The sequence below is a fragment of the Acanthaster planci genome, linkage group LG13 (assembly GCF_054643075.1).
Source record: "Acanthaster planci isolate LZ-2023a linkage group LG13, COTS_SCS, whole genome shotgun sequence".
In the NCBI taxonomy this organism is placed as follows: Eukaryota; Metazoa; Echinodermata; class Asteroidea; order Valvatida; family Acanthasteridae; genus Acanthaster; species Acanthaster planci.
This window is the reverse complement of record NC_141789.1, coordinates 15,134,132-15,159,049: the sequence shown is the minus strand read 5'-3', so window position 1 is coordinate 15,159,049 and position 24,918 is coordinate 15,134,132. Positions and strand designations below refer to the sequence as shown.

General features: G+C 40.5%; 2 protein-coding genes across 2 annotated transcripts; both read left to right on the top strand.

The window, feature by feature from the left end:
* The first annotated feature begins 15,535 nt into the window (after positions 1–15,535).
* LOC147797035 (uncharacterized) lies at positions 15,536–19,868 on the top strand. Its single transcript, XM_087145137.1, has 3 exons — positions 15,536–16,904; positions 19,281–19,397; positions 19,806–19,868. The coding sequence occupies exons 1-3, from the start codon at positions 16,674–16,676 to the stop codon at positions 19,866–19,868; spliced, it is 411 nt and encodes a 136-aa protein (XP_087001263.1). The 5' UTR covers positions 15,536–16,673.
* A 31-nt stretch (positions 19,869–19,899) lies between these two features.
* On the top strand, positions 19,900–23,104 carry LOC147797034 (uncharacterized). Its single transcript, XM_087145046.1, has 2 exons — positions 19,900–20,058; positions 20,850–23,104. The coding sequence occupies exons 1-2, from the start codon at positions 19,924–19,926 to the stop codon at positions 21,147–21,149; spliced, it is 435 nt and encodes a 144-aa protein (XP_087001172.1). The 5' UTR covers positions 19,900–19,923; the 3' UTR covers positions 21,150–23,104.
* Positions 23,105–24,918: the final 1,814 nt, after the last annotated feature.

Sequence of the window (24,918 nt, the reverse complement as noted above, 5' to 3'; positions counted from 1 at the left end):
GGCGTCGTGCTGCAATTGTTTCCAAGTCACCTGGGCCCGTGTAAAATATGACGGAGAGTATACATACTATTTTTTTCATTTTTTGCAGGTGTGAACCACGTTTTTGACATTGCAGCGATTCAAATATGCTGCATCGCAGGGCCGATTTCTCGCTGACCATCGCTTATGTGTAAACGTGCCTGTCTTCCAGCCTTACTTAACAATTTGGATAAGAAATACCGGATGCAGTTTATTACCGGTATGTTTTTATAAACACACCCACCAAAGCTGTCTCTGTATAACTTCTATTGCTTACTTAACCAATGATACTTAATAAGATCTAATCGAGATCACTGCAATTTCAGCAAGCGTATATTACTGAATAACTTGTAATTATAATTATTAATACTTGATGTAAGGTATCAATAATCAACGAAAGGCCTATGGAAAGTTGCGTCTCGCAGAGAGAATTCTACTGAGTACATCAAAATGAAGACAGAGGTCGACGTGTTCACGCCCATGAATCGACGTTGCAAGTGGATCTTATTCCACAACTGGATGCAGTTGAATCCTCACTGATTGAAAACATTCCAATTTGAAAAAAGATTAATTTACAAATAATTCGCTTTAAATCTAAATTGCATGTATACTTTTTCCCACAGGAAGAGCTGACATCTCTTAGTTCTTGTAAGTGCAGAGGATTAGCTAAGGTTTCGAGGTTTTCAAAATTTGGAGCCGCATCACGAAAATCAGTTTGTATCTTTTCCTTTATTTCGAAAAGTCCAAGGGCCACTTCTGAAAGTAGTAATGGAAAGCTTTATACCTTGAAACAGTCGGTCAATTGCATGCGTAAGAGTAGAAAAAAACGTGAGGCCCCCTTCCCGTCATACTTACTGAGATCTCGGGGTGGGGCTATTGTCTAACTCCGGGGGACAGATTCAAAGGAACCACTTCCGTTACAACATTTCTTCATGAATTAAAGATTGGTCCAGATTTGAAGCAAAAAGAAGAACCTGTTAGTTTGAGGACAGAAAATGTCCTTTTGTTTTGTTTTGCTTCTCCAAAAGCATGGAACCATTAGGTTTCGCGTTAGTCTTTGATATGAAGTCCTATTACTGTTTCTATACTGAAAGCCATTCCACCAAGGGATTTAATTAGACACTGTTTTGCTCATCAGTTGGTTAATGTAATTTTATGAACTTCTTGATACACATGTTTGGCTACACCTCAAGCAACTATTACACCAGGAAGGGAAAGCTTTATAAAAGGCCACGCATGCAAACTTTGTGGGGAAAAATTAACCCATTCACCAATTAACTATGCCAGCCTGTCTAACTCTATATCTTTCCTTGTACTTACCTTTGAAATCACCAACAATTCTAATACTGAATTCCAAGGCCTGAAAAAATTGCTTTCATTTCTGTCTTGTTAAGGCATCCGTATCACTCGAGCGCTCAACCATTTAATACAAGAACAAAGTTAAATGTATTGCGCAACTTGAAAGGTTACACGGGTATCTTGTTTCTGTTTTTAATTTTATCCAGATGTATATATCTGGAGGAGAAAAAAACTTCTATTACTGATGTTTTTATTGCGTACACCCTGTTGTCATTACACTCACGTTTGAGGATATTTTAGCGAGCGGAATGTGACAGAATAATGTGAAATGATACACTTCTATTGAAAAGTATACGGGACAACACAGCCTATGAATTTGAGCTTTTCTGCTTTGGGGCCACTGAAAAATTCTAAGGCAATCTCAGAAACCGAAACATAAATAATATCATTTACTCTGAACAAATCTAGTTCAAGATTATTAGGAAATTGTTACCAATAAGTTAGCTACCGGGCACATATCTTGCGCTAGGTAGACGTGGTACTCAGTTGGGTTTTAGACACTGACATTCTGCCAATTCTGCGTGTTTGTTTAGTTGATTGGGTCGGATGTGACGAAACCTTGTTTTTCAGTTAAAAACAAAGGTTCGGAATTGCAGTTAATGTAGAGCCATATGCTCTCCTAGATTTCGGGGCTTGACTGTACGGCATCATGCAAAAGTCCTTAGGCTGAGTCAAATTTAAAGCATTTAAAGCATTTGTATGATTTTATTCTAATCGCATTTTGTTAGCGTTTCCAACCCCACTCCCTGTCCCTACTATGCCTCGTCATAGTTATTTCCTACCCACATCACTTTTCTAGCCTTCAAATTATAGGTTATGTCTTTTTTTTTTAAATCTACAAAGGTTGGGTCACAGTCAATGCTGCACAATGGCTTTTACACACAAAACAAAAACAAAGACAGCAGAGAATACACAATCACATTTAATGGTCGATCGTGGTGAGTGGTCTTACTTCCCCAAATCGAAAACGAAACTTTTCAATAAAAAGATAAACGTCATACCAAAGGTCTTGGGTGGGCGGAATTTGTAGCCATTCTTGTAACGATGCCTACAGTTATGGTTCCACATGATGGCAAACACATTATACACGTAATGCAGGAGAGTTACCAGTTGACAATCGAGTGATTGGTACCAGAACTACACGACTGATGAAACAATCAGTGACTCGACTTAACGCCAGGATTCCACTGAAAGAGCCGTCTGTAGACCCCTTGCACTTGGTACCCGTTGATCATTCCTTTCACATGGTATGGAACCATTAAAAACTGTGTGAAGTGCAATCACTGCATTGTGTTTATCTTCCGGATAAACACTTTCTCTTTTTATTCTTATTAAAATACTGACTTTTTAAAAGAAAGTACCGGTAATTGCAAAGGTAAAATGAATACTTGTGATAAACTTTGGATTGCAAAATGATAAGGGAATGCCGACAAAAGTAGAAACAAATTGCACTGTTGAGCACTCTGTTATGTCATAGACAAATGCGATGCTTAGAAATGGTAGTGTTACACGTACTGATTCAATTCTATGGGATCTTGAGCTAAACAGAAGAAATCAGTATACAACGAATCGACAGCCCATCCTACCGTACATCTTCACTCTTGACACATGTTCAAAATTTATTCATTAATGACCCTACGTTAATTACCTTCATCAGTGTGTGACTTCGACGTCATTTTGACAACTAATGGTGTGCTTATTGCAAATCTTCTCAAGAGAGCACCAGTATCCATCAATAATCGGGGTCACCAACTGTGTCCTAAGCTTGAAGAACGTTGCTCCCCTCCCCATGATATGAGACTCTCAAGTTCATTCCACTTCCATTTTCTTCTACAGGAACACAAAAAATGTCTGAGATGTGGCGAAACTCGGGAGTATTTTTAAAAGATGAACATGACTCGCGCTCAAACATTTTGCTCAAGGTTCAGAGAAAAGAGTTGTCAAAATTGGGCCTCCGTTTTACAGGGAGTGTACATTCAAACTCACCAGCAAAATAAGCCATGAATAAGTGAGATGGATCCCTGTAAGAGCGTCCTCCGGGACCCTTAACTCAAGTTGGCACAATCATTTTCATTTCCCTATCTCACCTCAAGTATCATCCTCGCCTTGTTTGGATAGGCCTTCGACTGCCAGCAAATGGTAGGAGTCTACCGCCCTCTTGCGATTCGGTAGTGCTAGGATTGGTCAATTAACATTAGCCATTTCTAATAACATGTGGGTCGGGTTCGGGCGACCTGTTCTTGACACGGGTTTCTTGTTCTCGTACTCGAACGGCGGGAACACTGCTCAAGAACACTGTTCCCGGAACAGGATCACACACCACCTCGTCGTCAGGGTTTACAGGAACACACGGGGAAACTCGTGAGATTGATGGCACACAAAGCCATAGACAGTGGGAAGTTTTGCAAAATTAACAATACTCATTTTCCATAGTCAAGAAATAAATGTTCCTTTTTAAATAGAAAAGAATTCAACCCAGCTTTCCAAAGTTCATTCTGGAAGAACGTACATGGATGCCGCCATGATGCATGCAACAACCAGCAATAACCAGTTGTACGTTCCCGGTGTTCGAGCGGCCGACTAACGAACAACAAATCAAGCGGTTCGTGAACAGACGAGAACAAGCCGCCAAAACTTAGCCTTGCTTTTTCAGGTTGCAGACCAATAAAACGCTGCCATAGACAGCAGTGACAAACACCCACTTCAGAAACCATGGAAAAATACTAACAAATTCCTCAGGTGTTCAAGACACACATCAAGCCAAATCTCAATTCTTCATCTTTCATTAAAACAATGACTTTGGAAGATACGTCTATCAGGAGATGGCCATCCCCCAAACAGTCGTGGCTAAAATTCCAACACAACATCGAACCGTCTGGAGGGCGCTGTTTTGTCGACTATTTTCGGAAACACAAGTCGAGTTCGGGCGGCCTGTTCTTGACACGGGTTTCGTGCTCTCGCGCTCGAACGGCGGGAACACGACAAAAGAACACTGCTCTCGGTACAGTTTCACACACCACCTCCTCGTCAGGGTTTTACACGATCACATGGAAAAACTCGTGAGATTTTGATTTTTGAAAAGCCGCAAAAACCATCGAGAAGGTTTACAAAGCTGGAGACAGAAGAAAGTTTTGCGAAAATAACATTTATAATTTTCCTGGACAGAAATTATTTTTTAATGGAAAAGACGTTGGCCCAGTTATCCAAACATTAACTCTCGAAAAATGCACAAGGACGCTGGCATGTTGCATGTTGCTTTCTACAAATAACCAGCTGTAATAACCGGTTGTACGTTCCCGGCGCTCGAGCGTCCGTCACTTCGTGAAAATCGTGACGAGAAGAGAGATTTCCCACTTTGTGCTTCACCATACTTGTCGATATTGCTGCACTCCATCACACCAATCCTTAAAACTTAATGAAGATGATAAAACTGAAACCTACAACCGGAGCCGGAATTGGAGGCAAAGTTCGAAGGATGGTTCAAAGTTTCCTTTGTCTGTGACAACGTCAATCGTTTTTCCTTCCTTGCTTTCATGTGTTGTACGGGTTGTCTGGGGAAATGAAGCTTACACCAAGACCAGCCCCTGAAATGTCAGTTTCCATTTGGGTCACGTGATGTTAACAGATTCCGGTGCCAAGGCTTGCCAGATTGAGAGTGAAAATAAAAGTGGAGTTCACCGTGAAGGCGACATGTGGACAGTCTATCCAAACCGAGATCCGTTAAAAAAGTATGCGTAGATATTATGACGGGTATCGTGACGTCACTAATCCCAAGCAGGAATAGTTCATTTACCTGCTGTACCAGAGTTACAGAGCACCGGTTTGCGAGTCACGTCCAATGACGGCAAGTCTCAGACTGTACAGAGTAATCTGAGCGTTGCATGGTGGATTCTTTATTCTGATGAATAATACAAAACCGCTCCAAGGCGTATCAGCTCCGAGCGGGAACATGAAAAAGACGGAACTTTTGTTGGGAATTCACCTCGTATGCGAGAAGCTGGGTCCTGTGTGTTTGGCTCAGGGCATCATGGTGTGCACAGATCAGTTTCTGTTCGAATCATTGATATAGAATAGAATTTTTTAAAAGAGAGAATTATTCTAGTTTATATCTGTGGTTTGGATTGTATGGTATGAGTGTGTGCGCCGGGCGTCTGCTCGAGCCTGCTCGAAAACCTTCCTCTAGCTTGTTTCTTCTTTGGGTTAGCAAAAGGAGATTAAGGCTGCACTGCAACTCGAAGTTGATGATCGCCACAAAGGCAGTGGCGTAGCTAGGATTTTACCAGTGGGGGCACAAAGGGGACACCAGAATCTTAAGGGGACACCAACTTTCAATGGTGTGGTTTTTTGGGGGGCAAGGTTTTATTAGCCTTGTTCAATTTCCATTCATCCGTTTTTTTCGGGGGGGGGGCACCCCAAATTTGTGTGTGTGTCGGGGGCACGTACCCCTCCGACTACGCCACTGCTGCTATATGCCGTCTAAGCCAGTGAACAACTAACCAGTGACAAGCAAACTTAAAACTGGTACACCTGACCGCGGTTTCCGTTCAGCAGCGATTTCGCTCGAGTGTATGAAATGATTCTGATTCAGCAGACCGGTGCTAAAAAACAAATAGGGTCAAGGCAGCAGCACACCAAAGTACAACAGCACAGCAGAAGAATGATTTGTGTCCGCGTGCAGCAATGTCATTTTGATGACCCAAACCAACTTGATCCTTCCTCCTGGCCAAAAAGTCAGCATTAATGACGCTCAGTCTAGTGCTGTACATTGTTGGGAATTTTCCATTAACTTCGTCATATGTTTTGCTTGCACACTAGGATGATACGAAGGCCCGCAAATGCCATGAAGTATACATTTTCAAAAGTATATTAAATTTTTTTTGAAAGTTCGTTTTTATATTTTTGCAAAAAAAGTGCGCGTTTATCAGAGATACAGACTTGCATCTTAAGAAGTTTGTACAGCCATATTCCAAGGAAACTCGTTTGGTTTTATCCGAATAAAAACCTTAGATATGATGAAATCCTTGCTTCAAGGTTGCAGACCAGTACAAGAAAGCTTCAACTAGGCTTCAGGGAATCTGACTCGTTCGCTATTTCATCTTGTCAAAACGATTTTGAAAAAAAATCTCAAAACCAATCTTTTTTAACAACAAATCTCAAAATGTTTATAAATATTTTTACAAAGGAAAGAAATGGTGGAAAAAGAATGAATCTTTATATAAACAAAGTTGAAAAATGTTTCCTGTAAAAAAAACAATTTTGAACAGTTTCTAAATATAGATCTCGGAAAAATAATTTGGTAAAAATACACCCCCTCACATTTTTGAGAATGTATACTTAATGGCACAAATTGGCATGCGTAGGCTTAACTCCATCGTGTGTCATAAAATTTCGCGGAAAACAGCCTTGAAGGAAGCCAGCATGTTCAGTGCAGCATAGGTCTCGCTTTTCCGACCTGTATTCCAGACTGCGTCCACTTCCAACCATTCATGAAGCCACAAGACCACAAAATTGTCCCCGAATGACCAGGGAGGGAAGTGACCTTGGATTACCGTGGAGGGTTTACAGCGGTTGAGCTTACCTGTCCATTTCACCTGACACAGACAGTTTCTCAAATTTCTAAATTTAATCCAAATTACTCATTAAATGAAGTAAAGACTCTTTAAATCAACAGTATCTTCTGTTGCAAAATGGGCATAAATTTATGAAATCTCTTGGTGATCATTGTACGGTAGAGAAAATTAAACAGACACAGTTTAGCAAAACGCCCCAAATGACCAAAGATGTTCGATTTCGCCAAACTCTCTATATGTTAGTGGTGAGGGTGACCAGCCTAGACTGCGGGTCCCTACCGTATCAACAGCCCTCAATCGTGAAAATAGTTTATGGCGTAACGCCTAGGACGCCTCTACTACTTTTAGGGGCAGTCTGCCAGTTTTTTCAAAACTAAGCAAAACAGTCGTGCAAAGCCATCAGCACTTCCCAGCGCCCGAAAACAGGGCGCTGGGTGACGAGCAAACTGACCAACGATGCTCCTTTTAACAGATGAGGGGGTGCTTCTGCTCGAAGCGAATAATATATATTGTGTCTGGTCTGGGGTAAGTGGGAGGAAATACGCCCTGTGTTTACACAACCGAGAGGGCAACATTAAAGCTAGCTGATAACTTAAAAAGCATATACGAGAACCGTGACACGTGACACGTATTCTGAGGCGTCGGCCTGTTGAAGTCAAGTAGGTCCACCGCAGGAGGGGGAGGCAGAAGAAGGAAATATTTGGCAAAATTCAAGTCAAGATTTTTTCATCCAAAGAGAGTCCTCACCGCAGTGATGATTAAGTGTACTAAGCCTGATTGACAATAGCATTTGTTGTGCCATCGTTACGAAAGAAAACTTGTTTACACAAATTATACCACTTCGTGTCCTCTTGTGTCTGACTGTGCTCAAAAATTACAAAACCATTTTGAATGTACCAGTTGTGGCACAGTACGGCCATCTAGTCAGAGATTCAGAAAAACAAAAACTGTACTTCCCGATAGCAGCCTCCAGACGCCCGTCCATCCCATCTCGTTAGTCACCAGACTGTGCGATGATTTTCCGTTCAATTCTCAGAATTCATCGTGGTGTTGTTAAAACATACAACTCACAGGTCAAGAACGAGCCATTACACAAATGGTTTTCTACATTCAGCAATAATTGTATTTAGGGCCTCTTCAACTTACAGCGCATGTTTATGCTAAAGAAAGTACACTGTAGTTTGTGAAGACCCTTGTCTAGGCCAAAGCCCTTGTTGTACTTGGGTTGGTACTTTCCCCCACTTGGAAAAAGTTTGCTTCGCCCTAAAATGGGGAGACTTTTACCAGTTTTTAATATGAGATTTCGTCAGCGTGACTGAGTAATACTTTATACTCAGTATTTCCGAGGCCTAGTTGGCAAACGGCGCAAGATGTCACCAGTCAACCCACCGAGCTTAGAAACCAGTGTTGTTCGTAGCAGTTCACTGTTGATGGAATTTTGCGTCGTGAAAATTTGAATTTTTGATTTGCAAGTCAAATTCTGAGATTGGAATCGGTGTTGCCGTCATTTTCGTCACCACCGCCGAACAGGTTTACATACGAAACAGGACCGTTCGAAACTCTACAACCACACAAATAGCAAGTGAGTTCATGCTTCGAGAAGTGGCTTTTCGCTTGAATTCGGTCGGCAGGATTCGTAAACTCAACGTGTTTCCGCCTTAACCACTTCACCAGCCCAAAGTTCGTTCCTTATTCCAGACGGTGCATTTCATTGAATGTAATTCTATCTGCATTGTTTCGTCCACTGACTAGTCTGTTCAGGAAGTTGCAGTTCAGATGTCTTCCGGGATAAATCCGGAAGTTGCCACTTAAGAAATAGAAATATTCGTATTTGCTGTAAATGACTCAGTCACATGTAAAGCCGACCAGGGACGAGTTGGTATAAGCCCCGTTTACAAGAGACTCGACAATATCTGTAAGCAACGAAGGGAAAGCTTAAAGAATGTCACAAAGGTTTTCCCGACTAACACGGGATTAAGCCTTTTCGAAACACCCTGGAAAAAACTCTCAGAACAAGGTACCCCCAATCAACTGAAAAGTAACATTTATTTTCTCCAAAATAGTTGTCTGAAAGTGTTTTTTGGTATCAAACTGAAGTTTAGAATGTATTCTTTTCAAAACTAAAGACTCTATTTAAATCCGATGATATGCTGTGGAGTAATCTCAACTGCTTTTTTGTTCCGTCCAATGGGATTTATTACAGCTATCAAAATGCTGTATTACTGCCACTGAACACCGTTTAACACACACGAGATCATTGGAAGGGCTAGAGAATGAGGAAACTGAACAGAACAGGCTTCTGTTGAGTCAGGGTAAAACCTCCGACATTTTCTACCAACGAACAGGATTTTTCCAAGTGGTTAATGTTACAGAAATAAATAAGAGTACGTAAGATCGGCACCAGCTTATTACAAATTGACTGAGGTAAAATTGAACGAGCTCAACAGTCTTTTCTCTAAAACACGAACTTATACCATGAAAACTGCAAACTCTGAAACTTCATGATTAAACAACCATTACCTTCTGAAATAAGCATCAATCTCATCAAGTTTAGAAGTAGAAAGAACCAAAGAAGTAGACAACCCAATGATTTAAGATTTCAATTCAGTTCACTTGCAAGATAAAATGTTTTAACTTCCATTGGACAGAAGAAAACAGAGTTGTGTTATGTAACTGAAAGGATCTCCGCAGCACAAAATCAAAATTTTCATTTGAAGTGGATAACATTTCAAGCTTTAATACAAAATCAACAATTCTGTCACTACTTTGGGAAAAATGGCTGTTACGTTTGGATTGCTTTGTTTTATGACACATTCCATAGGTAAAATTTAATACACTCAATTTTCGTTAAAATTATGTAGGAAACTAAACATTTTTTCGATCCGTGTATTGGCAGAAACGAGTTGAAAGTGGTCGAGAAAACCTGCCTCCGAAACACATGCACACTAAAGGATGTATTAAAAAAACAGTTAGGGGAAGCATTAGCTATGACTAATCCAGCGACCAGGACCTGTAGTTTCTCAACATTCGCGCAGGCAGACGGTACGCGTGCGCGTTTCATGTCTGTTCAATCAGTGGGGGCTTTTCCTCAGGTTTAAAACGCTCCCGTTAATGCGGTGCCAGTGAAGTCATGACGTCTCCTCTGATTGGTCTACATTTGTATTATCAGGAAAAACTGGACTTCAGACGCACAGTTATTTTATCAACGCAGAAAACTTGGGGAACAACATAAAGGCAAATGGTTGCGAAATAATTCGACCACAATGTTTAATAAATCAATAAACACGATGCCGCGATCTCATTTGGGTCTTGTAGTCGTCTAGTCGTTACTGGATTCTTTGAAATATTGTTTAGTCCGCTGCTGATGAAATGACAATCATGCGTCTTTTCAACTCTTTTTGCTACTCACATCACGTATATATTTTGCTCCTTTTGACGTTGTTGCTGACGACATTTTTGAGACAGTCTTGCGTGGGCGCGTGGCGATTAGCCCGACTGTGTCACATGATTGTTTCAATGGAAGGCGTCAAGGAAACACCTACAGTAGAAGTTTTTATAAAATATTCTTTAAATTCTTCCAAAGAGAAACAGCCATAATGTCAAATGACATCAGAGAATAAAATAATACCAATGTACGGATTCACACTACAAGGTGATTTCATCAGCACTGTTCTCGTTTCATTTTGTTGTTTCAAATTCAATTCATTGCATTTTTATGGTCCTTTTCACAGAGTGGGCTCCAATTCTGCTTTTCAATTCCGACTGTTCCCAACACAAAGGTGTAAATCGGGGAATTTAGATGTATCTCCCCAGTGCTTTCTGGTCAAATATTACAGCTTATCACATACATGTAAAACGGATTTCTCCTCTGTTAGGGGATTGTTGATATGAGATACAGATGCTATTAATAGAAAGGCCCATCACTACTCCTTATGACCCGTTTTAAGCGTGGCATAGGTTGCACATGCTACTTTCTTGATGAGCGTCTTTGATTATAAGTCATTCAGGGGTGGATCCAGGATTTTCTTCGGGGGAGGGGGTAAGTTCCACCAGCTTTTTTTCCTGTTTGTTGCTGACAGACGAACTCACATTTATGCGTTATATTGTACTGATGTACAAAATAAATTTTGCAACATGCCATGTTTTTCAGTTACTTTTAATATTTCATTTTTTGGTATTTACTTTATGTCTTTTTTGGATTATCATGCAGAGTGGGGATGACCCCAAATCCTTCCTCTGTATCTGCACCTGTCATCGTCACCATCCTCGGCCTTGTAGACTCAAGACTTCACCTGTTTACTCCCCTTCGGACACAAGCAGTCCAGGAACTCAGAGAAGCATCCATTTGAGGATGATAACACTACGTAAACAAATTCGGGAAAATTGTCCAAATATTCATCATAGCTGCCAGACAAGCAACTTGTCCATGAAGAAAATATCCAATTTCTGAAAGTAAACAATACGTCAGCGATGGAAGGAGGATATCGCCTTCCACCTCTGCGGCCTTCGTTCGAATCCCGGCCCGCTTCATTACCAGAAATAGAAAAATAATAATAAGATTAATAATAATTATAATAATTCATTGAATAATTCTATAAATTCAGGGTCCAAATGTGTCACTTTTTGTGTCCTTGTTACACCTGATTTGTGTAATTTGACATGGAAATATCACTGAAATTGATTTCAAACTGTTTATTTTTTGATGGCAGGTAATTTGCATTAATTCATCACTCTTGGACATTAGAAAATGTGCTCTGAACTTACAGAATCATACGTCAGATGTGACAGGCCTGGAACACAAAAGATGGACCCCCAATTTATAGAATAACCGATATACTTCAGGTCTTCACACAAACTTTGTTCAAGATGATTGTGCTTGAGTAAAGTAAAAGTTTAAATTGTTCAACATACAGAGTATTAAGATAACACGCGCGTATGAGGTCATCCGCGCAGGCGATATCCGCGGGCCAAGCGCCTATCACACTCGGGCTTCGCTCCCGAAGGACCTATAGCCCTTTTGAAATACTGAATATGCTGGTTCATTACAGAACACTACGGGCCTGTTTGTTTCACATGGATCTGGATCTTGATCAGTGATCACAACGCCAGTCCGCTCTATTCATTAGGCGGGTTCTGGTGTTGGTGAACCAACGTGAGATCACCGATAAAGATTCGGGTACGCCTATAGTCTCCAGCGTACTGAAAACGCGCATACAGAAAAAGTGCCTTGCCAATCGTTAGGGCGACGACGCGCCACTGGCTATTTGCAAATGGTCAATCCAGACAACGCAGATAAGACAGGAATATGAAAGACTTGTCCTGCATCGTTAAATAAAATAATTTGTAATTCATACCCGAACTTAATGATTCCCCAGAAGATGCACGGAACTGCCACGAAAGTAAATGAATCACTTGTCCATTATTTTTGTCCAATCATAGGGGGTATATAGGTGTGTCATACATAGTGTGGACTTCTGTACAAACGAAGTCCACATAATGCAGGGTGCGATGTCGTTGTGTGGACTTGCACGCTCCATACAATGTTTTCCCCTCTCTGAAAACCAGTTTCAGAGGCATTTTGGGGTCAAAGTTATCCGTGGCAAAATGAAGAGGAACAGTCCAGAAAAATCATCATCAAAAATCCAACTCGAAGGAGTTATCCTAGTGGGAGAAAAAGGAGCATTTGTCTTAACCACAGGCCAACAAAGGAGTGTCCACACTTCGTGTGTAAAACAAGGGTGGATGTGTGTTCTTTCATTTGAGGCCATTCTTTGTCCGGGATGGCAAATATTCGAAAATCTATTCAGGTTTCCTTCCGCCCTCTCCTGCTCCCATCATAGTCTTTAGAGCACCCTACACACACACACCCAAGTGTGTAAACGCCTTCAATCGTGGACTCCCTATTGTTCCTCTTTTGTTCATACTTTAACTTTTTCGGAAGACCTCCCATAGGCCTATATTTTGTACACGTTTTCCAACCGTGGACTCTTCGGAAACCGTGGAGCCTATTGTCCCCTATTGTTATAGGTCCACGATTTGAATGTGTATACAAACTCAGGTGAAAAAGGACTCTTTGTGTTTTCCAAGGGGTAAATACTGGTTGCTGTAACCTCCTGCTGAAAAGAAATTGTCAAAAAAGGTCTCTTTCTATCTTCAATAGGAATGGGATGTCGCTCAAGCAGTTTGTGTTCGCTTGGGTTTATTTCAAACTCATTCATAAAAAAATTCCTGTGAGAAAGAGAGAGAGAGTCTAACAACGCACTTGCGTGATTTTCGCCATCCACGCAGACACGGGACGAAAGTGATTTCGTTTGGGTTTCGATGCGATATACAAGCATGCGTAGGGATTATATTATAGCTCTTCCGTATTATGTTATCTGTGAAATAACCTTGATTTAAAATTTGTATGGAGGACTGATGCCGACACGTAGGAGTTTAATTTGTTCCCGGGGACAGATCTATTCTAATTGTAGGTTCACAGAGTACTACGCTGCACCTGTGGCGCTGTGTGTAGCCTTCTGGCTTAAGGTAAAATTCGTTGGATGGGAGTATGGACGCAAAGAACAAGGTTGGTGAACGGCATACTATTTGAGGTGTTGGGCGTGTAAGCTCCCCCTTTGAAGTTAATATCTTATGTGCAAGTATTCGATCATTTGAGCAGACGAGGTGCATTAACTTGCAGGGGAGCGGGCGGGCCCAAGGGTTTCATCGTTACTGGTTTCAATTTCCTATTATTGGCAGAGCAACAGCCAACCTGAAGATCCGCCAGTGAACTCAGGATCCTGTGTGTGTTCATATTGAATGCTATCAGCATACACAAGGCTCAGTTATTTATTTATTTTTTGCATTGAGATGGGGTATTTTATTTCGCAGCAACATTGGGAATTCGGCTATCCTAGCGTCATTTTGATTCCCTTAAGCATGACGATGATGGCTGCATCTTGATGAAAGAACACTCTTCAGTAGTCTTTATAGTCATGAAAAGAGAAGTTTTTCCAACGGGAAATTACTTATGATATCATCAGATTCTAGGAAATGTGCTTACAGCACAGCCCACTTTGGTAGCCAGTTTTGTCGGCAGCAAGACACAGTAGCTCCGTTCTTTTTTCAGAAGTTCATTTCCTTGTTTCCATGCAGGGAGGTGGCTATTTGCCGGTCTTAATTAACAAGAAGGAAAAATTATTGGGAGGCGAGGGACACTCGAAAACGTGCTTACTGCTTACAAAGCTTACCGATATCGAAACTCCAAGATTGAGCGCGTGACACTAAAATACACTTACTTTGTCACTTGTCACACTTACGTTGATGGGAGGCCGAAGAGCGCACCATTTGTAACATGACCTGATGTCTTGACATTCTCCCTTGACATTTTGCAGCATTGAAATCAAATCGATTAAAAACGATTAAAATAGATTAAATATGCTTAAGGTCTCTTAATGTACTGTAATTTACTGAAATATTTGATTTTGAAAGCCCGTGTATGTGGGGTGCATATTTACTTGAGGTTGGTTTTATTGTTTGTGTTGTGTTTGTTTGTATAACAACGATTTTGTTTCTTTGCAGTTGTCGTAATTCACAGCTCAGTGCACTTCATTTATGTTCTAACAATATTCCTCTAGCCTGTGCAATCCACCTGAAGAAAGAAGGAACATGATGGGAATGGAAAACAGGGGTAACTTTAGAATACAACCACCCACAGATGTGATCAACTGCCACGGTTAGCAGAGGCGGTTCACCAAGGCTAAAAACTGAACACGGAAAAATGTGGCTTGTGGCTTTTGGGCACAATAGCAAGTACCAGGTGATTTTTACTTTCCATGGTTGGCACAAGCATGATTCATCCCACCATAAAGTACAATCGAGGGAACATTATTTTTGTCTGACCCGGGAATTTGCATGCAGGAGCGAGGACTCACTTTGACTCACTCAAATTCGTGACATGAGTAATAATATTTCCCAGTAAATCTCTAATTTTGGACATAAATGAACATCATGTTACTTCTTGCTTTTGTCAGCGTTCGTTTCTGAAGCATGTAAAGTCAATCGGGAGCTTGTGATCAACATTCCCTTGACCACGTTACTAAAAAAAGTGATGCAGTAATTCAGATTCTGAATTCCCTTTACACTTTTAAAGTTCCTTTACACGTACTAAGCTTGTTTTTCAAATCAGAAGCTTCACAAAGGAAGCCATAAATTTCACCTCATCCGTCTAACCACGTCAACTACGATCAAATGTTCCACTTGCTCCCTTGAGTACTGAGTCTGCAAATACTTCATTTAGTGTCTGCTTTTAATGCCTTTGCCGAAAACATTATTTAGCACCTGACTGTTTCTGCAAATAGCAAACAATATTTTCTTATTTTTCCCGGGACCAAGGTCCTTAGTTACTCCCCTGCCCTTTCGTGTTTTTCTCCTGGGTATGCTTCGTCTTGTGAAAGGAGTGCAACAGATATTGACGTTCACGACTCCCTCTTTACAAGAACGCAGAAAGCAGTCCTTTTGGGAAAATGGAAGGGAAAATATTGCAACTTTTTACAATTTTTTTAAGTGGAGGAAAAGTTGAATGACCTTTTTGTAAGTTTATTTTAGTGGTGAAAACAGCTACAAACTATTCAATTTTTTCGCCGTCGTCCCACTCACGTTATTTTAGAAAATCGCCACGAAGAGCACGAAGAATCGCCAGAAAGTGATGTTATCGCACGAATCTTTCGCTTCCGATATAACCTCATAGCCTTTGTACCTATTGCACGTTTCATGAAATATGAAAATGACATTCTCCCGAAATGCCGCGTATCGGACAAACTGTCAGAGACATTCAGCAAATGCGAAACCACATGGATAAACGTTTATCTTCCACCCACATACCTAGGTAAGAAGACGATAATCAAACGAGGAAGAGCTCTGAATAAGGGCATATTTTCAGGGAAAGGGTCTCTAGCAACCTCCGTAAGTCTTACCTCATCTCACAGGTTACCCCACAAACAAAGTACTTCGTCTTTAATTACAGGATAAATTTAAAAAGTAGAGACAGATAAAATAATAGGAGGATAATTTTGGGATTGTCTCGGCTGAATAGCCGTGTCCAGACCCGGAAAACGAAACAGCTATTTCGTAGGAAGTCGATTTTCTTATTTTTCACGGCGAAATAATTCCGGGTTGATAAACAGATACATGCAAGAATTCATTGTGCGGCTTCGGCTTTACGTAATCCTGACAAGGTAAAGTATCTATTTTTATTTTCATTCATACAAGTATGCTTTCGCAACAGAAAAAGACATACATTCGAGGGCATATAAAGGACAGAGATGATGACCGTGCTCTCAGATTGAAGACTTGACAGCAACAAGAAAGAGACAAAAATCACGAACTTTTATTTATTTCAATGAAAAGATACCCTGAGTTAAAGGACAACTTGCTTGTATACAGAATGTATTTTGCAGTATTCATCTTGGGTGAGTTAAATTAATAATTGAGTGCTTTTCACTTATATTATTATTATTTTGAGACATACTTTAGCCCATTGAGTTCTGATTTTGGAAAGAGATTTGAAATGCACTCAACACCGTTACGTGTTGCTGCCAGACAAAGCTCAACATTTGCTGATTATTTTACATTTTTCTCTCCTTTTTTTTGGGGGGGGGATGTCGACTGGCAACAGTTGTAGGTTTGTCCACGTCCATACCAGCCACTCCTATTCCCAATCTAATCGATGACGATCCCCTCACAATGCCGGCGACGACGCCCAGCGTTGGGCTGGGCGCTATGCTGACCACCAGGATGAGAGCAGACTCCGCCGAGCCGTTATGTCTGATTCACGCCGTGGACAAGGCGCTCCTGACGACGGGCCCCAGCTCTGATGGTTTCGTGGATCAACTGGACGAGCCGCTACTCCTCCCGGGAATGGAACACTTCCTTCAAACCAACAGAAGAAGCATGTTCGATCTGAACGAGATAGTTGTAAGTATCGACCTCTTTTGTCCTTTGAGGATTAGGAAAGGGGACGACTGTATGGTGCAAGACGGCATAGTCTGAAAAACAAGGCCCTAGAAAAATCCGTCAATTTAATGCAATCAATTCAGTGTCTGTTTCAGTACTACCAATCAAAGAGCATCCATATTTCCCCAAGAGGTATAGGTACTTGATATTTCAACACTCGTCGAATCCCATGAAAAAACTTATTGTAAGTTTTAGAATGTTGAGTACATGTACTCCATTTTCACATTGCTTGGACTTCAATACCGTTATCATTTGAGGCACTGTCACTAGACGTAATTTATGATCATAGAAAATGTATTTCAAAATCATTCCAAAGTCTCGTGAACTTTGTTGTACCAGCTAATATTGGACTAAGGACTAAAAGCACCAGAATCAGAACCAGAATTGAAATGGGAATTTGAGAGAAAATAAATCACTTTCTTTCCGAAACATGTTCTACCTAATGGTCGCTAGACAATGGTCTCAGTTACAGACAAAATCAATTCGAATTTCCCCGGAGGGTAATGCTGCAATGCGTGATAAGAATGACGAAAAAAGACCCAATGTTCAACCGAATACACTTTCATACATTAGCTGTACATTTAAACCTCTTCCCAGTCACAGTCACGTTTAGGGCAGACTTAAGCTTTGTACTTATTTAATTTTTGGTGAGAAAAAGCCTGACTAGAAGGGTTCTTAGCCTAAAATTAAAAGAAGGAAAACGTGGAATGTATGGTTTAAGAAAAATAATCCTCAAATGATCATATAGGCCTATTGACCAAAATTACCACGTATAAGAAATTACATGAAGCGTTACTGTAATCATCTTATTCAACATTATCACGCCGTTTTATGATGAACGATTAAAAAAGAATAGGCAAAATAGGAGTGGATTCAACCTCACATAAATAATAACCGAAGTCTGACAGGTTATGAAATTTTTCCACGCTGCTTTCCAGTCGCTGTAATGATTATTTAAACAGGAATGACTCAAATGAAGATGCTCCCCATCGCGATTTGCTACGCAAAATTATGAGCAGGAAACCACGGACCCCTTTCACTTTCACTGTCAATAAGGTATTACGCTACTTGTAAATAAAGGACAATCGCCAATGTTTCCCCTGTGGTGAATTTTTAAAATAATTTTGGACACTTAAAGTTTTGTTTTGTATGCTGTTTAAAGTTTTTTTTTGGGGGGGGGACTGGGAGTTGTTTCCTTTGGAGTGGTAAACTGACAAGCATCTTCTTGAAGTTAACAAAGACCACTTCATAATATCTAATACTGATTCCAAGTTTCTAGGTTATTGACCTTCTCTTTCAAGTATTTTCTGCAGTGGCGGTAATTGTAGCTGAAGAATAAAGAAATCTAGGTCTCCATTTGGTATGTTTCCGACAGAGGAAGAAATTAAAGATTCAATATCACCGTAACCACAAAGGGAGCCTTCCAAGTTTAAAGGGGAAAAGTTTCCGAAAACCAGGAAACCTTCGTCAGTGCTCTTGTTTATAAAGTGGGCGGCATTGTGACGTATCATGTACTAGTACTACTGCGTGTATGTACATGAACATGTATTGAACGCCGAGCGGACGTAATACCGAGAAAGCTGCGGTCACCATTCACTCTCAGTGAAGCCGTTTTGGCGGGAATCCCCAAATCATTACTTTGCAGTTTAACGTTAACATCTACAAACGATGACATCTTCATTATGCTCGCTTACAGAACCAAGGCAATTGTAGCGAAATGAAGGTTGCACAACGAAAGAAAACAGAACACAAAATGTCCCAAAACTAATGTATAATTTGATGCATATTTAGACATATTTAAGGAGTCTAAATATTTGAAATACATATTTTATACAAAAACAAATTTTCTTACGCTCGGAACAAACGAACATTGTTGGCTTGGAAACTGTGAAGCAAATCAGAGGTTACGTATTAGTTTTAATTCGTTCTTGTGACGTCAAACTTGTTTTCGTTCTTTTGAGGGATGCCACTCCAAGGATTTACTGCTCTTTGTACGCCAGGTACATTAATGATGAAATATGTTTGCACGAAGAATCTATTTTTTTTTAATGCAGATTGCAAAATGACGTATGTGCAAACCCAATGTAATCCGACTTTGTTACTTCTTATCGCCAAATTCAGTTTCACTGCCGAAAATCTTGACTCTATCTTGTTCTAAGGAAGTCGGAATAGGTTTCTCTTTTCTTTAAATTTATTAACAACGAGTTCCAGGCTTATGTACCGATTCTACTTTGTATTTCTTGAGAGAGTTGTTTAAGAAAATAGAAAGTGCCGCATATAGACACTCACCTTTGCTTCAGTAATGCTGACGCCATGTTCCATGCTTCCATCTTACAGAAAAGCGACCGGTACTTTGGCGAGGAGGAGTATTTGAATGTCGAGTGCGAGTTGGACGTTCTACCGGACATTAGTCAATTCACACCTGAGAGACGACATCGATTGCTAGAGACAAATGTATGTTCATGCACGATTGCGATTAATTAAAGCTTATATTTTTGCCTCAAGTTGTTTCAAAGAGAGCGAGAACCGTTTCTTTAAAGGACAATGACGTATGGAATTCTTGGGGCTTTAAATCTGTAACTGTGTCTGGCTGTGACGCTGTGTCTGGTCCAACAGATCATGGCTGTAATAAAATTCAAAATGGCCGCTGAAGTTGTGGGATTTGGGGCATCTGGAGTGGTTATATATAGAAATTATTGCGTAGCATAAAAACAAGGAGCATATTCACTGCTTGCTTTTATGTGTGAACCTCAGTGTCCTTTTAAATTTTGTTTTGGGGTATTCAAGAATGTCTGTTTACTTCAGCTAAGAAACTCGTTGAGAAAGTTTACTTGATCAATTAACATTGCCTAACCTCAATAGCGTATCGCTTACTCCTCCAACAAGCGACATCTAGGCTATCAGGAAGATTTAATTAATGAATGAGGTCTCACCTTCTGCACGACAGAGAGCCCAACTTCTATACGATCATGTAAACTTGATGGCGAGCTTTATACTGGCTCTGGACACGGTGCGCCAGGATCAAGAACAGCTTCCAATCCCTCGTCTTAACGACAGCTCCCTGGAGGCAACAATGAGCGGAATGTGCCGTCTTCTGTACGGGATCCACAGAATAGTGAGTACGAAAGGATGCAATAGGAGGCAAACTGTTAATTGACGAGGGACTTTGCATGCCATGGGTTACAGTTTCCTTCAGGGGATATACGCCTCCTGCTGGTACATGTATTATAAGCGGTTGCAGATTATGCGCTCTGTAGAGGGTTTGCATGGCTGCCATCTTGCAGGCTAGTGCTTTTGTTCCACAGGGTATGCGCAAAGAAAGTTTTCCTGTGGAACAAAATAACTGCTCTGCAATATGGCTACGACGCAAAGCCTCTATACGCAAGCTTCATCGGTGACAAAGAGAGAGACTATATATGTCGACACTGGAATTTCTTAAAATGTATTAAGCGATATGCCGTCTCTTTGGTTAAATGACTAAAAGTGCATTTCTTCAAATATTTACACTGTCTGCTTTATCGGACAGCAGTTGGCGCTGATGCTATGCTGTTTTTTGAAGACACTGTCTAAGGAGATTGCTATTCAGTTTTAGAACACAAAATTAGGCTTCCAGAAAACTCTTGTAAGAAAGTTTATTCGCATTAGCATAAAAGTTAAAAGGGCAGTAAAATAATCTTTAAAACGGAAATTGCTCGAGAATTAAAATGAGAAAGACGGCGGTATATTTTCAAGAGATGCATTAGAAATTGCAATGGGTAAGACCCTTCAAAGAAACTGTGATGAAAAATGTCAGTGAAAAACCTCCCTCATTTTAGTTAAAACATAAAGGATACACAGCTGCCCAAGTTTCTGACTATGTGCAGGCGCACATTTAAATATTTAGACCTTTTTCAATCGACTTTCTAGCTTCGGATCTGTGGCTTTGACGTGACGGAGCTTCAGCAGATTCACACCACGCCCTCTGTCGACTACGAGCCACCATCCCAAAATGTTCGGGTTCATGAACGAGACCTGGTTATCGTGCGCGAGGTTTTCAACTATGTGAATGATGCCGCGTACCGCGACCTCTCCGATCTACTGTCTATGTCGAGCTATCTGGACGGCTCCACAAATGGGATCCGTAACTGTAGCAGTCTATACCCCCAGGATTCTTCTAACACGACGGCCGCTACTGCCACCATCGAGGCCTTCAATATCTCGGGTTAAATGGTAAGGGAAATACCGGGTTCTGCCCTTGAGACGCAAAAGCATCTGAGCTTCTTCTGACTTCCTCAATGCTTTGAAAAGAAAATCATGTCATACACAGAAATATGGTGCATATCTTAAAATTCACTTGTAGCCATCCGTTTAAATAAAAAGGGAAAGTATAGTAGGGTACATGAACTAATTTTTTCCTGTTCTCTTCTGAACAGTGACATGCGTCTGCACCTCACTTGCGCACGACTCGACTGCGCGCACAGCCTTTTAACTTCATTCGCAGAATTATATAAGATCGAGAACGGGCACGCGCAATGTGTGTGGAGAGCTTTTCATTGGCTTTCAAAATAGCGCCCTCTATGACTCATTTTTGGTATACTCCCACAAGGTGGTCCCTTGCAATGCTAGCTCCAACACATACCGCAGTCACAATCAGGATGTCTCACATCATGTCAAAAAACATTTTTCATTACAGTCCCTTCTTTTTACCTCATTCTGAAACTTGAGGAAGTACAAATATTTTGGATATATTTTTCTACCTCCCAACAATTGTTATCCTGCCTGTTTTAAAATGAAACTTTAACATTAACTTTAAATGCGCAGTCCAAACCCAAAACAAAATATTCCATTCATCTAAGTAAAGAACATGCTGTGATCCCAAACATTCTGAAACTAAAACGACAGTATTTCCTCAAATACTTCCCGTTTAATCATTCGAGCCCAGTCCGTTGAACAAATCTGTCCGTATTGCGAGTGATGTCATGTTAGGTACCAAACTGTTTCAGTGTATTTATTTGTGTCTCAAATGCGTCCCAAGTGTCGTTAGTATTTACGAACCACAATTCATAACACGTGCAATTTTTATTTTGTGTGTGTGTTGCAATGCCATAACCTTCCAACAGAAAACTTGTACATACTATTTTCAGTATTTTAAGAGATGATGTTATTTGGCTGTACAATATCACGTTGTCAGAACGGGTTTACTATTTGACGGCTAAACTTTATTATCGTAATTTACTCTGTTCAGTCGTCGCAAAAATTGTCTTTTTTAAGCTTAGAAAAAAACTGAGGGGATTGCCAAGGTCAAACGAAGAAAGACTTAAACCAAGTAAAACTTGAGGAATTTGTAAAATAGCGTATATCTTAGTTAAAGTAATTCAAACCGTTTTCCACATTTCTTTCAATATTCCTGAACTTCTAATTTGAGAGCCATGTGGAACACAAGCAGCCGTAGATTTTTCACAAGAAAACATTTGCGCAATTTCCACCGGATCGGAACTGAGAAGGAGAGAGAACAGAATTATAACAAACGTTATGAAACCAGTACTGAAATAGCGTAAACTATTACGTAAAAATACACAAGATACACTCGTAGAAAGTTAGATTTCATTTGAATCTTTTAAAGTCAATACTTATGTGATAAACTTACGTCTTTCGAATTAGAAAATACAAAAGTCATTTCATATATTCCTTACAAAGTAGGGACTGTTTTTATTATTTGAAACTATGTATGTCATGTTTTAGTGGCAAAGTGTTAACCGTACAGTATTGCGGAATCATTTGAATCCTGTGGGTTCATTGTACACATACTTTGTGTGGAAACATTTTGGCAAGGAGGTTTGCTCGTTTCTACTTTATTTCTGTCCTTAGGTGCTAGTTTTCTGGTATACAGTTATTTGGTTCACAGGGGTTTTAGCGGTACTTTTGATGCCATGGCAAGGAGGTTTGCTCGTTTCTACTTTATTTCTGTCCTTAGGTGCTAGTTTTCTGGTATACAGTTATTTGGTTCACAGGGGTTTTAGCGGTACTTTTGATGCCATGATTTGCAGCTGCCTTCATTAATCGAAGTTCTGTCAATGTTATTAAAATTCCGTAAAAATATTAAATAACCCTAATTTTGACACGTTCTCATACATTTTATAACATTTTATAACAAATATGAATTTATATGTCAGGATTTAGTAGTACTCGTCAATTAAATAACATTATCTGCAAAGAGTCGTTTATTCGGTATCTTCGTGATTGGTCTGTTGCCCATTTGTGAAATAGACCTATGTTCGTATTACGTCAGCATGGTTAGTCCATTGCGGATTCTGTGCGCGAGGACTCCGAATACCGCTGAACGTTTGACCAATGAGCGATCGCACTCAGTCATTTTGATAGAGGGCGGTATTCACAGGCACCATGCATGAAATAGACAGCTGCCTTTTAAATTTTTGGATAGTTGTAGTTGTGTAACTACGGGATGGAGTAGGGGGCACGTGCCCCCCCCATTCGAAATCTGTGTATTTTCTCTGTTGTAATGCAACTGCAACCTATTTTCTTGTGGAGTCCCTCTGAAAAAATATTTTTTTACCCCCGGTGCCCCACCCCCGGAAATTTGCCCCTATAGTCACGCCACTGGGTGTGCTGGCACAACGAGCCGGAAGAGTTTAGACGTATCAAATGTCACTGAGATTTCTTCATGGTGACAAGATGGGGTTGGGAATATTTACTGTACTTCAAACTTACAAGGACACTCACATACTAGGTTGAAGATTGTTTACTGCAATACAAGATTCACAATAGTGCGCCTCCAAGAGTTTGCGACGCGTTGACCGATTACAGTACGCGAAATCTGTCGACCCAATGCGAGTTTGGAAAGGGTCGACAGATTTCGTACGTTGTGATTGGTCAACGCATTGCAAACTCTTGGAGGCGCACTATTGTGAATCGCCCGTATTGGAAACAAGCTTTGGACAAACACAGTATGTTAAATGAGGACAGACTTTGAAAACGTTGCTCTTCTTTCTTCAGAAGTCTTGAGACTTCCCAGACTTTCGTGAAAATCACAGTTAAATTTCTTGCTACGATGTATTGTTTTATTTGATTGCCGACCCTATTATCTCTGAAACGAACACTGAGCAAGTAACGTGGATATACAAACTGCCGGGCGACAGCACGACCAGACGGTCGGTAAGTCTGACAGCCGGATAGCCGCATGACCGCTTCGGAAGCTGGATACACGGATGCTAGATAGTGAACTTTGCAGCTATAGGTCAAGGGCGGATTAAATTTCTTTTTGAAAAATAATGACAGAAAGTTGATGGGGGAATTGCATTTACTCTCCTTCCCAAAAGTGTGTGATAGCCCTCAAGTGTGGACTTACACCTTAGTAAGACTTTGAAAGGTTACATTATTTAAAAAAAAAAAACAATCGAATTTTCTCCTTTTCTCCCCCAAAGTTTGCTCTCTCACAAATTTAGGTCAAATTCGATCAAAGACCATAATTGACCATAGTTCGACTAACTCTGATCGAATGCGCCCTAGTCCACGGTAGTTGGACTAGTCGAGAGTCAACTATTCCCGACCACCCTATCAAAGTTGGTTGCATCGTTGATTGCCATAAACTGGTTTAAATAGCACAGTGGAGACAAGACAAGTTACGCGAAAAATGTCGAAAAAACAGTATTTCGCTAGTAAACAACCATTTTCACTTTTATTTTTTGCCATTTTGCCCTTGCTGTGGCCAACTTCTCTCCCTTCCAATCTAATGACCCGACAACGGTTGACTACAGGGTCATTTGAACTTCAGCTTAACTGCACATGGGCTAGGTGCGTCACGAATCGACAAATAGTTAATTAGTGATTGAACTTGCCCTTAGTTTTCAATCCGCCATTACGTTTGGTGATATAAGGGTGCAGTAATTTAAGTGAGAATTTCTGGCCAGCTCACTTGGGTTAAAAGTACCCCCCAAAGTATCTTTTGAAAAAGGAGATTGTTTGGCCCCCAAATGGT